The sequence below is a fragment of the Canis lupus genome, chromosome 11 (assembly GCF_003254725.2).
Source record: "Canis lupus dingo isolate Sandy chromosome 11, ASM325472v2, whole genome shotgun sequence".
NCBI lineage: Eukaryota > Metazoa > Chordata > Mammalia > Carnivora > Canidae > Canis > Canis lupus.
The window spans coordinates 52,892,519-52,909,905 of record NC_064253.1 but is presented as its reverse complement, the minus strand read 5'-3'; the positions used below and the strand labels follow the sequence as shown (position 1 = coordinate 52,909,905).

General features: G+C 40.0%; 1 protein-coding gene and 1 long non-coding RNA gene across 4 annotated transcripts in view; both read right to left on the bottom strand.

The window, feature by feature from the left end:
- The window catches only part of LOC125756067 (uncharacterized), a 178,956-nt gene extending 173,545 nt beyond the window's left edge, over positions 1 to 5,411 (bottom strand). Inside the window, exon 1 of the long non-coding RNA XR_007414081.1 lies at positions 5,101 to 5,411. This is a non-coding gene — a long non-coding RNA (uncharacterized LOC125756067). The remainder of the gene's footprint in view (positions 1 to 5,100) is intronic.
- Positions 1 to 11,020, bottom strand: part of ZCCHC7 (zinc finger CCHC-type containing 7) — a 252,482-nt gene extending 241,462 nt beyond the window's left edge. The window contains exons 1-2 of one of the 3 annotated variants that reach the window (XM_025433198.3): positions 10,865 to 11,020; positions 5,418 to 6,048 (exon numbers count right to left, since the gene is read on the bottom strand). In XM_025433198.3, coding sequence (XP_025288983.1) covers positions 5,418 to 6,027 — 610 coding nt within the window. In that variant the 5' untranslated portion in view covers positions 6,028 to 6,048; positions 10,865 to 11,020. Of the gene's footprint in view, positions 1 to 5,417; positions 6,049 to 10,267; positions 10,667 to 10,860 lie in introns of those variants that run through there. The other 2 variants (XM_025433199.3, XM_025433200.3) reach the window with 2 other exon arrangements.
- Positions 11,021 to 17,387: the final 6,367 nt, after the last annotated feature.

Here is a 17,387-nt window from a genome sequence, read left to right as displayed (position 1 = left end):
TTAGGAAAGAGTAAAAGAAAGTGAAGGAAAAGAAGTCTAGATTTCAGAAATAAATTCCTATATCCCTCAGTAGAGAGAGCAGAAAGCCAGATACAACAGGCACAGAGGCCTATGTTTTGGCATGAATTTATTACAAGCAAAATCCTCTTCATAACACTGCATGAACTGAAGAAGGCTAGGCTGAGCAAGTTATGTAAGTATTACAGCTCCAAGGCCACAGTAGAACCTCAGGAAGCTAATCAAGAACTTCAAGTCCGGGGCGCCTGGCTGGCTCAGTCAATAAAGAATGTGACTCTTGATTTTGGAGTTGTGAGTCTGAGCCCCACACTGGTTGTAGAGATTACTTTAAAATAAAACCTTTTAAAGGGGTGGGGGGGCGCACCTGGGAGTTTAGTCATTCAGATGTCTGCTTTTGGGTCAGGTCATGATCTCAGGGTTCTGGGATCAATTAATATAGAAAACTAATATATATCAAGGAATTACTCAAAATATGATAGGGAGACTTCTGGGTATGGAAAAGACCTGCCCTCAAGGAGTCTGTAATCTCTTCTATCATACCAATATTTTAAGTATGCCATAGTTTAGAGGTTTGGGGAAGAGGAGCAGTATACCAAATAGCTACTGCTACTGTTTTAACAACCATCATTTCAAAAGTATATCAGAATTTCTACAAATTTCCACCAAGATGAAAAAATCTTCTCTGTAATGACTACTATATAAAACTGAACTCAGATCGATTTATGAAAAGGATAATAATGGTTAGAGAGTAATAGTACACACAGATAAACATCAGTACAGAATATACTGCTTATTAACTGAAAAGAAATAGGATTATGACATTAGCAGATCAAGGAAATAAAACAGGAGATATATATTTGAATATCTGTCAGAACTTATAAGAGTCAAGCCAAGTTAATACACAAAATTACACACTTTCTTTAAATTTGGCTGGAACAGGGATCCCTGGGTGGCTCAGCGGTTTAGCGCCTGCCTTTGGCCCAGGGTGCGATCCTGGAGTCCTGGGATCAAGTCTCGCATCGGGTTCCCGGCATGGAGCCTGCTTCTTCCTCTGCCTGTGTCTCTCTCCCTCTCTCTCTCTCTATGTCTATCATGAATAAATAAAAAAATAAAATATCTTAAAATAGAAAAAAGAAAGAAAGAAAGAAAGAAAGAAAGAAAGAAAGAAAGAAAGAAAGAAAGAAAAGAAAAGAAAAGAAAAGGAAAGGAAAAGAAAAGAAAAGAAAAAAGGAAAGGAAAGGAAAGAAAAAAGGAAAGGAAAGGAAAGGAAAGGAAAGGAAAGGAAAAGAAAAGAAAAGAAAAGAAAAGAAAAGAAAAGAAAAGAAAAGAAAAGAAAGAAAAGAAGAAAAGAAAAGAAAAGAAAAGAAAAGAAAAGAAAAGAAAAGAAAAGAAAAGAAAAGAAAAAAAGAAAGAAAAAGAAAGCAAGCAAGCTGGAACAAAAAAACAAATCCTAGGCGCAAAGGGATAAATTTCAATATGGGTAAGAGAAATATACACTGAATGTAAGGAGTCAAGAATTACCTGGAATTACTTAGGTCTTGCATCTAATTACTAACGTTACTATTACTAATGTTACTAATGTTGCAGAAAAGGTATTACAAATGTATACACGCATACACACTAAACTTTAAGAGAATATATACCTATAAGAATCAGTTTCTTTAAAAACTCTAAGTGGAAGAAAAGATACAAGGAGAATCTGATGCAAAAAACAGCCATACTAGAGGCATCTGGGTGGCTCAGTCGGCTGAGTTTCCAACTCTTGATTTTGGCTCTGGTTGTGATTTCAGGGTCATGGGGTTGAGCCTTGAGTCCAGCTCTGCACTGGGCATGAAGCCTGCTTGAGATTCTCTCTCTCCCTCTCCTTCTGCCCCTCTCCACCTGCTCTCTCCCTCTCTCTCTAAAATAAAATAAAAGCTATACTAGAAATACATAAGCCAATATAAGCAACAAGTATAAAAAACGAAATACTAAGAGAAAAAACTATAATAATGAAGAGCATACTAGCACCTCAAAATAGAAATATGCAACATCACAAGTCATTGTTAAAAACAACGCAGTTAAATGGACCTCTCATACATACATTACTGGTGAGAATGTATAATGGTGCAGCCATTGCAGAAAACAGTTTGGTGGTTCCTCAGAAAGTAAAACATAAAAATCCCAGCTATACTGGGGGCACCTGAGTGGCTTGGTCATATGCGCAACAGACTCTTGGTTTTGGCTCAGGTCATGATCTTGGGATCATGGGATCGAGCCCCAAGTCAGGCTTCAAGCTCAGAGGGAGTCTGCCCCGCTCTCCCCCTCTCCCTCCCCACTTTGGTCCTTCCCCCTACTCACATTCTAAAATAAATAAATAAATCTTCAAAAAAAGAAAGAAATCCCAGCTATTTATTCTTAGGTATATACCCAAAATAATACCCAACATAGATATTCAAACAATACTTATACATGAATGTCACAGTAGCACTATTCATAATAGCCAAAAGGTTGAAATAACCCAAATGTCCATCTACAGATGATTGGATAAACAAAATGTGGTATAACATCCAATGGAATATTATTCAGCCTTGAAAAGGAATGAAGTACTGATACATGCTACAATACATATACACCTCTAAAACATTATGCTAAAAAAGAAGCCAGACACAAAGGTCATATATTACATGATTCTATTTACATGAAATATCCAGAATAGGTAAATGCATAGATACAGAAAGCAGATTAGTAGTTGCCAGGGTCTGAGAGAAGAAGGAATAAAGAGTTCTATGGGTGCAGGGTTTCCTTTGTATATACCAAAAATGTTTTAGAACTAGATAGATCTGACAGTTCCATAACACTGTAAATATACTAAATGCCACTAAATTGAGCACTTTAAAATGGTCAACTTTGTGTTATATTAATTTCACCTCAATAAAAATAAACACAAATATCCTCTCTTCCAAAAGTACAGTTCAAGAACAAGCATGTTTATTGTCTTCTTGTGACACAAAAACACTACAACTGTTTGCCAGATTTCTTGATATACCTAATTACCAACCTTCTCTTCTTCACTCCGATAAAACATACCTGACTAAATCTATCATTCCCTTCCTTTTAGAATCCTCACTTTCATATGGCTCAGGTCCCCTTTACCTCCTTTTCATGACCCCTCATTAATCTCTTTCATTTTGCCCTGAGAAACCCTCGTTCTACCGTGAACCACTTCACAGTCAACCTGCTCCTCTTTCTGCAGAAAAATAATCTTTCATTTCAATGTATCAAACTTTCAGTATATTAAATCTGAAATGACAATAAGACAACCAAATGGAAAAATCAGCGAGGTAGACAAGGGAAACCTGAGTTCAAGAAGAGTGACTCCTCCTCATGAACATACTGGTGTCTGATGAAACTAGGAGTGATGTCAGGAGAAGGCAATTTAGAGAAAGACTGGGCGACATGCTTTTGATCTGCTGGACCTTCTCTAACCGTATGTATCACCCTGGATCATTTGGTTTCCATAATCTTCCTCCAGATTGCCAAGTATTATGGGGAAAAAGTTATGAAATCCTTCAAAGTAAATTCACTACAAGGTCACATTGTTTCAATTTTGACTGAATACTACTTCTAAGGAATCCTTTTATTTTCTTATTGATTTGCTGGCACAGTGATTTCCCAACTGTGAGCCTTAGACCCCTGGGGAACTGCAAGATTAGTGACCACAATGGGTGCCCAGAAGCATGCATTATAAGACATATACACACATACGTATTATTATTTTTCAAATGTGCAGATGTTGTGGTTAATAAAATACTATCATGTGAAAGAATACTAAAATAGTAGCTAATATGCATTTCTCAATTAACAAATATTAGAAATATAACTACAGTCATGGGGGACCCACAAATTGCTGTGAAGTTAAAAAAAAGTTGTCATCTTCAAATTCCTGGGAACCACTAAGAGTATTCCCACTAGCACTTAAACACACTTTCCACACGCTAAGCTTCTAAGTATCCCCTGCGCACTTCCACTCCTAATTCTGCTTTCATTTTCCCAAGAAAATCAAACACATCCTCATATATTCCCTCATCCTCAATCCATCTAAATTTATTCTTTCTTCTCTACCTCTATAAATATCTGAGAATTTAGAAGTTAATGGAGTGTCTCTTCCTAACTTTTAAGACAAATTCAGATATACACACCCGATCCCCTCTACTTGGCCCACTATCCCAATCCATCAAACAGGTTTAATCTCTCCTTCTTCAAAAGTTTTCCCCTCTACCTAAAAACATTATCAGATCTACCTTATTCTACTAAAACTTTACTTGATTCCACTTTATGTTCTAGCTACTACTCCATTTCTTTCCTTCTTTTTGCTGTCAACTTCTCAGGACTGACCTATGAAAGACTGAGTCAGCCACTTGTTTCTGTAGAGATTTTGTTGAAATAGCCACCCCATTTCTTTAGATATTGTGGATGCTTTCAAAGTTAAGTAGTTAGGAAATCCTATGATCTGGAAACTTAAAGTTTGTATCCTAAAAAAAATGTCTGTCAATCAATGGGGTTCCAAAGCATGACCTATATATTCAATGTCATCATTTCCTCTGAGAATAGGTAGGTACTACAAAAGGTTTTGGAGCACAGTAAAGGACCATGAGTAAAAGGGCATCTCAAGACTATTAGTTTAACAATAGTGTGCAGGGAAGATATAAAAGATCATTTAGAAAACTACTGCAAGAAACCAGGCATTAGGCATACAGGGAGAGGAACAAAAGGGACTTTTTAAAGAAATAAGCACCAAGACTATGTGACAAAGAAGACAAAGTTTGCACCAAAATTTCAGTCCTTGATGATGTGGTTCTAAGAATGTGCATTTCCTCCTATAGTTTACTGTAGACTTATAGCTCTTCAGACTCTCCTATCTTAGGGACTGTGGAGTTCCTAAAATCTCAATTTTAATTCCATATCCCCAGTTATCAGGCATTTCCCACATTGCTACCAGGCTATCTCAGGGGTAAGCAAATCACTTAGGAAGAGGTGGTCCCAACAGACTTGGCCAAATGAAAGCACAGGACCAATGTCAGAGATGAATGGAGTACTCACCTGTGGTACCAAGCAGAGAGATTGGGGACTAAGATTTCAGGTCCAGAACTGGCTCTAGCCAAACAGGAAGAAGCAGCTATGAATTTGTTTAGAGTAGAAGCAGAGTGTCTTTGATATTCTGACATACTCTTTCTGATGTTCAAACAGACCACCATTAGAGTAGCCACTGGTAAAAGTCTCATGAGAAACAAGCCAAAAAACAAGACCGAAAGGTGAGGAATTAAATGGAGCAGACCCTATTGGTCTTTTCTCTAGGAAAAGCAGTCTTCCTTATTAAAGATGGTACAACTTTTCAAAATGGTCAATATGATACTAACCTTCATTTACAGAGTTTTCACATCCCACAAGATTGAGAAGGATATCATCATCTTTATCATCAACTTCACATCCCAGCAGCATCCAGTTTTCCACATTATCACTTTCTGAAATGGTGCTCTCTTCCTCTTCACTTGAACTGACCTCTATAATCATGACCTCTCGGATTGTACCTGGCATCTCTTCAGGTTTAGGCTGCTCAATATTCCTCTTGCATTTCTTATCACTCAACTTATTAGAATGAAGAGATGCAGGAGGACTTTGGGTCTTTTCTTTTGCTTGGACTCTAAAATTCTTTCTTTTGCATCTGTAAATACTATCTTCATCAGACAAAGTGATTACCTCTGACCCATCTGAGAGCTGGATGACCTCACTATCTGAAAGGATAATTAAGTTCTTCTGATTTGGTTTACTACTGGGTGATTCAGAATTCCCAGAGTTCTTCTCTTCATGTTCTTCCTCTCTAATGATATTTTCAAGATCTTGGGCATAATGAACTTGGCTGTAGAGCTGAAATTCCACCTCACTATCAACACTCAGTTCACTAGATGACTCTTCACGATAAAGGTCATCCTCATACGCTTCTATGGTCTCATAACCACCAAACATCATGGAAAGTCAGTAACCTTGATGCTGTAAAAGAGAAAATAATAAGAGAACATATTTTAACAGCTCAGATCATGCCTGTTTAATGCATAACAATATCACCTTAGAGCTAACTTCTGTGAAGACCATCACTGTTCTCAATGACATATTAAAATACCTTTTTCTCTTATAATACCTTTTTTTCAAGAATTTATAAATCCTGTTATGACTAATAATATCCACCTCTCCCAAATAAAAATTACTATCAACAAATTGAGTTATAGTTATTAAAGGAAATATCTTATTTTGCAGGTATGCTAGAAAGAACAGGTTGATCCTCTACCTCATAGACCATTTTTTTCCTCTAAAATGTTAAAAAATTACAAGAATAGTTTAAGTCATTATTACATCCATTCTTCATCTCTTCCCTGGTTCTGGTTCTGCATTTCATCTTTTCAGGTATACAATCTCACATAGGAATATTACTTCAACTTTTTTTTTTTTAAAGATTTAGTTATTTGAGAGTGAGTAAGTGGGAGCACCAGGGAGAGAGAATCTGAAGCAGACTCCCACTGAGCACGGAGCCAAATGTGGGGCTCAATCCCACAACCCTGAGATCATGAGCTGAGCCTAAATCAAGAGTTGGATGTGGGATGCCTGGGTGGCTCAGCAGTTGAGTGCCTGACTTCAGCCCAGGACGTGATCCTGGAGTCCCAGGATCGAGTCCCACATCGGCCTCCCTTTGCGGAGCCTGCTTCTCTGTCTATCTATGTCTCTGCCTCTCTCTCTCTCTCTCATGAGTAAATAAATAAAATCTTAAAAAAAAAAAAAAAAAAAAAAGAGTGGGATGTTTAACTGACTAAGCCACCCAGGCACCACAACATTACTTCAACTTTGACTAAATTCACTACAGGAAACAATCATCATATTTACTGTTTCCGTGCAGATTTTTATTCTCAATTTAAAAATTAATCTCATGGCCTTTTTTATCCTTGACTAAAAGAACACATAAAAATATCTGATAAAAAAAAATATCTGATAAACCTTGGTTTACTTTTGTACTAGCAAAAAGATGTGTCTGAAAAACATACTAAGGACCTAAATAAAACTAAGGCAAAACTTCTAGCTATAGGAGCACTTTATTTTCCTATTGTGGGCATATTAAATCTTGCTCATCCTTCAACTCAATTTATTCCTTCCACTTCCTTTTTAGCTATAAAAATATAACTTAGAAACACCAGCTGTTCTTAAGTTTACCAATTCTCTCCCCAAAATGTCAGGGTGTTCTGATGGTAGTTTTGGTAATACAACCAGCTGACTCCAAGAACCAAATAAACAAGAGCCAAAATTGCACTACCATTATGCTGGAGGGTTTTTTTTTTTTTTTTTTTTGTTAACAGAAATAAAGAAATAAACTTTCGTCATATACCTTAAACTTAGTCTTTTATATCAGGTATGCCTCAATAAAGCTGAGAGTAAAAATGCTAATTAAGTTCTGAGTTAACAATACTGTATTGTATACTTGAAATCTGCTAAGAAAGGTCTTAAAATGTTCTCACTGGGGGAGAAAAAAGGATGAATATATGAGGTGATGGATGTGTTAACTAATCTAAATGTGGTAGTCATTTCATATATCAAATCATGATGTTGTACACCTTAAACTTACACAATGGTATTTGTCAATTATATCTCGGGGGGGGGGGGGAAGAGAAATCAACTTTTAATGCCTTTTTCTTCTAAAAGCTACAATACACCTGTTCCCTTCTTGCAATGTCCTTTAAGTTGTTATGCTGTTGTCATACAAGTTAAATGTGGCTGTCTGAATGATAATGCTCATAGCATTTATCAGTTTATATTGAAATGTTAGCCTCAGAGGAATTCAAATAAAAGATGAATTCTTTCCTCTTTATTTAATAGGTAAATTAATTCTAAAAGAAGTCAAAGGAATTGTGCTTCCTTCAAAATCCTCACTGGATCCACACTGATAAAACATAAATAACATAATTCCAGTGCAGTACAGAAAAAAATTAAAAGAGCTAAATTACAGAGTTACATATTTGTACTACTCTTGGAGCCATCCCAAAGGAAAGGGATTAAGAGCCATGGCACACCTGTGAATGTATGCCAAAAATAAACTAAGAAATATAATAAAAACTGACTTTCTTGGGCCTAGGGGTTTATCTCTTTCCTTGAAATGTAGAAAAATGAATTTAACAATTTAGCCCCTATGGCCTTTAAGAGGATTTTGTACTTCTGTACTTGAAAATTGTGCTCAGCATAACTTGCTCTTTTCTTTACGTAGCTTATGTATGCCAGGGTTAAGGTTTGCCGGAGGCCATTTTGATTTTATGTTTATGTTACTACTTTAATTACATTCAAATGCATTTAATTTTTTTGAGTGTATACTCGCAGGACAAATATGAAATTAATATATATGTCTTGAACTAGAAGACTTTCTCAGCTTTTTAATCATTATACACAATTCTCAAGCATATTTAACTAGATGAGGTCCCCGTGAGAGCCACAAAATTTTAAGTCTCACATAGACCTTTCTGATTATCTCACAAACTCCTCAATTTTCACATAAGGAAATTAAGGATCCAAAGAGATAAGGAAGCCTATCCAAGGTTATGCAGCTGATTAAGAACACAGGACAGATTCACATTACCCTGGTTCTCAGCCAAGTATTCACTAAGATTTTTTTTTAATTTGAAAATATTTTGAAAAAAAAAAAAAAAACAAACAAACCTTCCTTCAAAGCTATATTTGCATTGGTTCTAACACCTTTACTTCAAAAATTTCTATTTCACTTCCTAGTGGAATATAGAAACTATAGAGGCATTTTAATTGAAAGGAAAAGCATACATCTGAATTTGTCAGTTTCCTATCAAGAACCTTATCAAGTTGGTACTCAGAATACAGCAATCCCATGATAAAAAAAAAAAAAAAAAAGATGGTTCCTATATAAGAACCTACAATACCAGATTGAGAATGAAATTTATCTATAAAATTAAAATGGCCTAACAAATATTAAACTGCAAAGCCTCTCACCATTCATAAGTGGGAGTAGCTTTTTCTCCTTCACTTAAAAATCTTAAACTATACAACTTACAGCTTATTTAGACTTTCCCATTTTACTATACTATTTTTAAAGCCAATACTTATGCTCTAATAGTCTACCAACTGGTCATTCCAGACCTTTTGCTTATGTTTCCTTTCAAAGAACTTTCAGCCTCAATGTTTCTTCTTGAGGACACAGGTATGTATCTCACCATTTACATAAAATGTATAGCTTAATTTTAAGTCCAATGCTCACTGGAAACTGATTAAGACAGCTGATTTTCAACTTTAAATTTTGGCATACTTAGTGAGCTCTCCTGACAGTGACACATTTGAAACACCACTGAGTCTAGTAATAAAATCTCTGTCCATTCTGGGGCAGCCCGGGTGGCTCAGCGGTTTAGCGCCGCCTTCAGCCCAGGGCGTGATCCTGGGAACCCAGGATCGAGTCCCACGTTGGGCTCCCTGCATGGAGCCTGCTTCTCCCTCTGCCGGTGTCTCTGCCTCTCCTCTCTCTGTGTGTCTCTCATGAATAAATAAGTAAAATCTTTAAAATAAAACAAAATCTTTGTCAGATCTTCACTATGAAGCAAATCTGACTGTGGTAGAGAATCCTAACGTGTAAAACACCACTCAAAAAAAAAAAAAAAAAAAGGAAGCCAGAATACAAGATATTGGTGGGAGAAAATTATGTTAAATTTATTCAGACAAGTCCAGCTATTCTTGGTATACATAATCTTTGATGACAACGAATCCTATCTTAAAACACTTCCTTCACCTTTCTTAGCCCCTTCTTCCTTTTCCTACAGGGCACCTAAGCCTTGTGGCCACTTTATCCTCTTCACTTCACCCCTTCCCGAGTTCGCTCCCTCCTCTGATTATGGAAAACAGCAATCCTGAACTGTCTCCAAAGCGGAACGCTGTCTGGAATAGACACACAGCCCACTTGGAAGTCTTTGCATCGGACAAACTATTCAAAAACACAAAGTCAAGAGCTTTGCATGGGACCTGAATCCCTCAACTGCACGCTGTCGTTGGGAAACGCGCTCTGAGAAGCTTAATTTATTCATTGAGCCCTAAGATCTCCTGTGATCTGAAACAGAGGTAGTCTCAGCCTCAACAGGAGATTTCTAGAGTCCCCAGCGAGTCGGTGGAGCGGCGACTAGAGCAGAGGCCTGCGGATCCCCGGCCGGCGCTCCCACAGCACCTGCAGCTCTTCAAGTTGGAAGTTAACGGCGGGCTCACACGAAGTGAGGGATAAAGCAAATCTTAGCGAACACAGTCCGAGTCTCCCTGTTTTACATGGGGGAAGGGGCACAGCTCCCTAAATTTTTCTGGCCCCACGGCTGTGGCTGCTGCTTCTGACAGCAGAGGCAGGAGTTGGGACCGTCTGGTCCTCACAGGCCGGGCTCCCTCAGAGCGGCAGGACCTCCGCGTTTAACGGGATGACCGGCTTCCCTAAAAAAAGGGGGGGGGGGGACTAGGGGAGGGGAGGTTTAACAGGCAGAAACGCCCCCTCTCCCCACCCCCCACCGAGGCCAGGGGCGGCCAGAGCTTTCTGACCCGCGACCTCGCCCTTGGCGGGGTGAGGAGAAGCGAACACCCCAGCCGGCCGGCCGAGCCGCGTGAGGTAGAATACGACTGAAGGGCCACAGCTGCACCCTGCCCGGAGTTGGGGGCAGAGCCGGGACGCGGAGGCCGGCCAGTGCACACGCGCTAGTTCCACACCCCAGCGGGAGCGACGGAGGGCGGGCAGGGGTCCCCCGGCCGCGGGCGGCTGGGGGTCCGTCACACACATACTCACTGCCGCGGCTGCGACCAGGAAGCACCAACCAGGAACCAAAACGCGTAGAGGGACGGGGAGGGGCGAGGACAAATGAGGTAAGGAAACCTCGTCCGCGCGGACCCGGGAGGAGGGAAGGCACTTCCGGGGAAAACACAGCTCCCGGGAGTCTTCTTCCGTCCCCGCCCACCCCGCGGGCCCTCTGTGCGCGTGCGTAATAACTGTTAACCCTTTCTCTCCCTCGCTGACTATCTCTTGGTTTGCCTTCTTTGCTTTGCTCCTTCGCCTTCATGACTTCTTTCAAAGATACGTAGGCAGCAGCTGTAATGGGGAACACTTGGTTTGGATCACTTGCACGCAGGAGATGCTAGTAAGTAGGCAAAACCAAGGGAGAGCTTGCACCCTTTCTGTGCCCACGAGGAAAACTACAATTCCCATGATGCCCCTGGGCGGGTTTCCGGATGGGCTCCGCCTCCTCCTCTCTTGACCTCTGGAGCACCCTTTTTGTGCCACGTGGCGTGGGAGGCGACCTGAGACCAAAGTAGGGTGGAAGTGCTCGCTCAAGAGAGACCTTGCCCAGCCCACTGGGGCACCCCAGCGAGTGAGAAATCTCTTTGAGCCTGGCATCTAGCGTTAGGTGACCTTAGGCGGGTCCCTTCCACTTCTCGTTTGAAGTTGAATTTAGTTAGGACTGGGGCGTTAATGGCTGTCTTTTCCTAGAATTTGAGGCAACAGATTTAACTCTTTGTGAACTTTGAAGAGCTACCCTTTTTTTTTGTTTGTTGGTTGGTTTGGGTTTTTTGTTTGTTTGTTTGTTTTTTAAGTAAGCTCTACTCTCAACCTGGGTCTTGAGCTCACGGGGAGATGAGTCACTTGCTTACCGACTGAGCCCGCCAGGCACCCATGAAGAGCTGCCCTCTTGCAAAAAATGGAAGTTAACACTTGTCCTTTGGAAGCCTCCAGAGCAACAAGATTGTGTTGGAAGCCTCTGGCTTTTCTGATCTTCTCACACCTCAATACTTAGTAATCCATCCATACAACTTTCCATAAGGACAAAGCACTTTGTCAGTTCATTGATCTTTGGCAACAGTCCTGAAAGATAAGCTTGACTTTGGTTCTTTTTTTTTTTTCTTAAAGATTTTATTTATTTATTCATGAGACACAGAGAGAGGTGGAGACATAAGCAGAGGAAGAAGCAGGCTCTGTGTAGGGAGCCGGATGGGGGACTCCATCCCAGGACCCTGAGGTCACGACCTGAGCCAAAGGCAGATGCTCAACTACTGAGCCACCCAGGCTCCCCGACTTTGGCTCTTCTTGCCAACATTTTTTGAGCATCTGTTAAGAGGCAGTGTTAGCAACTGGATATAGTGGTGAATTTTTTTAAAGTCTCTGCCCTCCCTGAGCCTAGCTGGAAAAACAAAATACCATTTGGATATAGTCTAGAGGTGTAGTCAGGGAAATAATTAGAAATTTTAATTAACAATGTGGTAAGTATTACAGGTTACAATGAAAGGGTAAAATTGAAGGAACCATTTTGCAGAAGAGAAAACAGGCTTAGAAAACACGGTCACAGAGGGGTGCCTGGCGGGAACAGTGAATTTAGCTTCTGACTCTTGGTTTCTGCTCAGGTGGTGCTCTCAGGATTGTGAGTGAGACGAAGCCTGTTTTGGGCTCAGCTCAGCAGGAGTCTATTTGAGAGTCTCCCTTAACCTCTGCCCCAACCCTCTGGTCCCACTCTTTGCTCTGTAGGAAGCCTGCTGCTCCCCCTGCTTGTGCTCTGTGTCAAATAAATAAATCTTAAAAAAGAAAGGGGTTTAGCATTGAAAATATATGAAGAACTTATAAAACTCAACATCCAAGGGATCCCTGGGTGGCTCAGCGGTTTTGCGCCTGCCTTCCACCCTGGGTGTGATCCTGGAGTCCCAGGATCGAGTCCCACATCAGGCTCCCAGGGAGCCTGCTTCTCCCTCTGCCTGTGTCTCTGCCTCTCTGTGTGTGTGTCTCTCATGAATAAATAAAGTCTTTTAAAAAATAAAAATAAATAAGAATAAAAGTCAACATCCAAAAAAACAAATAATCCAATTTAAAAAATGAGCAGAGGGTGCCTGGCTGGCTCAATAGAATATGTGACTCTTGATCTCAGAGTTAAGAGTTCAAGCCTCACATTGGATGTAGAGATTACTTAAAAAAATAAAATCTTTAAAAAAAATGTGTTAAGCTTTTATCAAGTGCAAGGCTTACTCTATAAATGCATTATAAATAAACCGTTTAAATTTTAACAATCTGGGACGCCTGGGTGGCTCAGCGATTAGGTGTCCACCTTGGCTCGGCATGATCCCAGGGTCTAAGGTGGAGTCCCACATCAGGCTTCCTGCGAGGAGCCTGCTTCTCCCTCTGCCTAAGTTTCTGCCTCTCTCTGTGTCTCTTATGAATAAATAAATAAAATATTTAAAATAAAATAATAAATTTTAACAATCTTTTGAGGATGATTCTTATTTACTTATTTATTTATTTTTAAGTAATCTATACACCCAGCTTGGGGCTAGAACTCACAACCTCAAGATCAAAAGTCACACACTCTACTGAATGAGCCAACCAGGTGCCCCTTGAGTTGATTTTTAATTCCTGTTTCACATAAAGGAAACAGATTCAGAAATTAAGTAACTTGCCCCAAGCCACAAGATTAGAAAATACTCCTAATTATTGTACCCAATCCTCCTATTATGACTCATGCATTCAACAGATTTACTACTTTCCCATGATCAAAATGCTTTAGTTACCCCCTTTAAGTTATGTCATAAAATCTGTAGTCCTGTGGATGGCATAAAGGGTACTTCATGAACTGACTTCTGCTCCTGTTCACCACCATGCTGCATCCTGGGCAGTTATCAGAAGACACTATGCTCTCCCACATCTGTACCTTTGCAGAAGGCATTCCCACTGCCTCCCTCTTACCTTCTTTCTGTTTTCCTAATAGCCCCAACTTATCCTACTCTGTTCAAGCCCTGGGTCTTCAGGAAGACCTTTCAAGTCAGCCAGACAGAACAGACATTACTTGCCCTGGGCTATCCTACACTTTGGATAAATTTCCATCAAGGCAATTGTATTGTTTACCTTACAGTTGTCTCCCAGCTGGATTGTGGACTCCCTGAATGCAGAAGCCTTGACATTTTTATCTATCTTCACCAGCTAATATAGTATTTGGCAGACAACAAACACTCACTAAAGGTGTTAAAAAAATGAAGACAAATTAACTCCCCAGAGGCTCTAGGAAATCAAGAATTAGATGTGGGTCCACCAGAATCACATCAGTGGAGAAACCATGTCATGACCCCAGATAAGTGGAATGCAGTGTGCTGCTCCATGACATTAAGACCGGTGACCGGTATAGGAGCACCTGGGTGGTTCGGTCAATTAAGTGTCTGCCTTCAGCTCAAATCACGATCCCAGAGTCCTGGGATCCAGCTCTAGGTCAGACTCCCTGCTCGGTAGGTAGTCTGCTTTTCCTTCTCCCTCTGCGTCTCCCGACCTGTCCTCCTATCTCCCCACTCCTGTGCTCACATGTACTCTCTCAAATAAATAAATAAAATCTTAAAAAAAAAAAAAGATGGGTACAGAGATTTGTAATTAAGGAGAGTAGTGTATATATACACACCTTTTGCCTTTACATGGTGAGTTCTCATTTAGACGGTTTTTAGAAATCATGAGATCCAGTCTCCTATTGCAGTAATGGGGAAACTGAAGCCAAGAAAGGAAGAGACATGCCAAGAGTCATCTAGCAGAGGCAGAACTATCTATAATCCAAGTCTCTGAGTCTCTTCCTAAGCCACACACACACACACACACACACACACACACACATACTAGTTCTGTTTCCACCTCCCACGGTTTCTAGTCCACACTTCTTGAGATCATGAGTAGCAGTATGCAAAGTACCCTAAAGCTTCTCTTACAGAGAATGTTCCTAAGAGCCCATTTACTTGAAGGAAGCACCTGTTTTCCCCCAGGACCGTGCCAGTACTACATCAACAGTGAGCAGCTGTATGGGGGTGAGGGTCCAGGACAAAGCAGAAATCTGCTGCAGAGGGCAGACAAGATGGGGATATACTGTAGTAGGGTCTAAGTGAGTGTCACATATTACTCATCTTTACCCTTCTATTGCAGAGGGAGGAGATACCACCTTCCTTTTATTCCAGTTTATAGGTAATACCTAATACCTCTGAAAACTAATCATTCTGACCCCTTAACAATTGCCTTTAAAGTATTATTTATTTTAAAGTATTTTTAAAGTATTATTTAAGTTTAAAGTATTATTCATTCATCGAGGCCCTTGCTTGCCACTTCAGATATACTGTCCTCTCTCCCAACCTCGAAATGACTCTGCAAGGGAAGTATTAACACATCTTACTAGTATGGAAATTGCAACATGGTAAAGTCATATGACTCATTCTAATTCACACAGCTGGGATTCAAACCCAATTCTGGTCTGAATCCAAAACCCATGTTCTTTTCTATGCCCAAAGCTGCCTTTAGAAACTCAACTCTTTAAGGGTGGAGACTATGATGACCTACTGCTATCTTTACACCCAGTACCATTGAAAAGATCCTGGAGATTGCCCAATCTGTGGGCTGCAGTGTTGATGGCCACTACTCTCATGACATCATAGATGATGTCAGTCATGGGGCAATAGAATGCTTAGCTAGTTAAAAACTAAAAGGAAAATATTTCAATAGGGGATCATTTGACAATCAAAAAAAGGGGGAGGGATACAAGGATACATCTATACCACTTTCTAAAAAGCTATACCGCTTTTGAAAGACTGAGATCTGTATATACTGACATAGCAAGATCTCCAGGACATACGGTTATGTGAAAAAAAAGGCAAACTGCAGAGCAATATGTGTATTATATTTTGTTATATTTTTTAGGATGCATATGTGTCTGTGTATAGATATGTTGTATGTAAATGCATAGAGAAAATACTGGATGAGTACCAATCAATAACAGCAGTTATTGGGATCCCTGGGTGGCGCAGCGGTTTGGCGCCTGCCTTTGGCCCAGGGCGCGATCCTGGAGACCCGGGATCGAATCCCACGTCGGGCTCCCGGTGCATGGAGCCTGCTTCTCCCTCTGCCTGTGTCTCTGCCTCTGTCTCTCTCTCTGTGACTATCATAAATAAATTTTAAAAAAATAAAATAAAAAACAAAACAAAACAGCAGTTATTGACCTTTGAGGTGGGGATTAGGGATGGGAGTGATGAAGAAGGACTTTCACTTAAAAAAAAGTGAGATTAAAAAAAAAAAAGTGAGATGTGATTCATTGAGAGCAGCACATCACTTCAGTGGTATTCCTAGCAAATTTCTTCCAAAAAATTACATAACCTGAATATACTCATGAGGAAACTATGAGACAAACACAAAGTAAGGGACATTCTAAAAATACCTACTCCACTCTTAAAAAATGTGAGTGTCATAAAACACAAAGACTAAGGAACTACTCCATGTTAAAAGAGAGTAAAAGAAACGTAGTCCCTAATAATGCAATGCATGGCCTATTTCTTTCCCATAAAGGATGCTTTTGGGATAATTGGCAAACTCGAAATAGGTTTAGATGTGATGACAGTGCTGTATCAAAGCTATTTTCCTGGTTTTTATATTTATATTAAGAGTTATATAAGGGACTATAGTTTTTTTATGCTATATCCCGTGAAGTACTTTGAGTAAAAGGGCATCATATCGTGTCTAGTGGCACCTGGATGGCTCAGTCAGTTAAGTATCTGCCTTCGGCTCAGGTTATGATCTTAGTGTCCTGAAAATGAGCCCTACCTCGGGTTCTCTGCTCCATGGGGGAGTCTGCTTGTCCCTCTTCCTCTCCCTCTGCCCCTTCCCCCTGAGCATACGCTGTCTCTCTCAAATAAATAAATGAAACCTTTTAAAATTATTTTTTCTCTTTCCCTCTGCCACTCCCCTCTCCGAAGAAAAGGAGCATTGTGTCTGAAACTCATTTTTAAGGAGTTGAGAAAACAATTGGGTTAGGAGAAGGGAGAGGAAGAAAGAATGATCACACAAATGTAGTAAAAAGTTAATGTTTTACTAGGAATCTAGGAAAAGATACATGAGCATTCTTTAAAGTACCTGGCAATTTTTCTCTAAATCCAAAATTGTGTCAGAATATAAAATTAAAAGGAAAAATAAAAAGAATGTGTCAAGATTTTCCAGATAGAGAGGGCAGAGGAATCTTCTGGCAAAAGGAACAAGATTAAAAAAAAAAAAAGGGAACAAGATAAGCAGAGGAAACTGACAAATGTGTCTTCTGTGCTGAGAAACACCAGTGGCAAAAAAAAAAAAAAAGAAAAAAGAAAGAAAAAAGAAAAAAGAAACACCAGTAGCTCTGAGTATCCAGGACATAGCACGGTGTGGGGAGAAACGGAGACAGAGAGGAGGTTGATGAGCAGCTGGACCCACAAATGGACACATTTCACTGCTTCCCAGTCTTGGAAATGAAGATTTCAAGATTTCTTTATATTCAGCCTCAAGCCCTGCA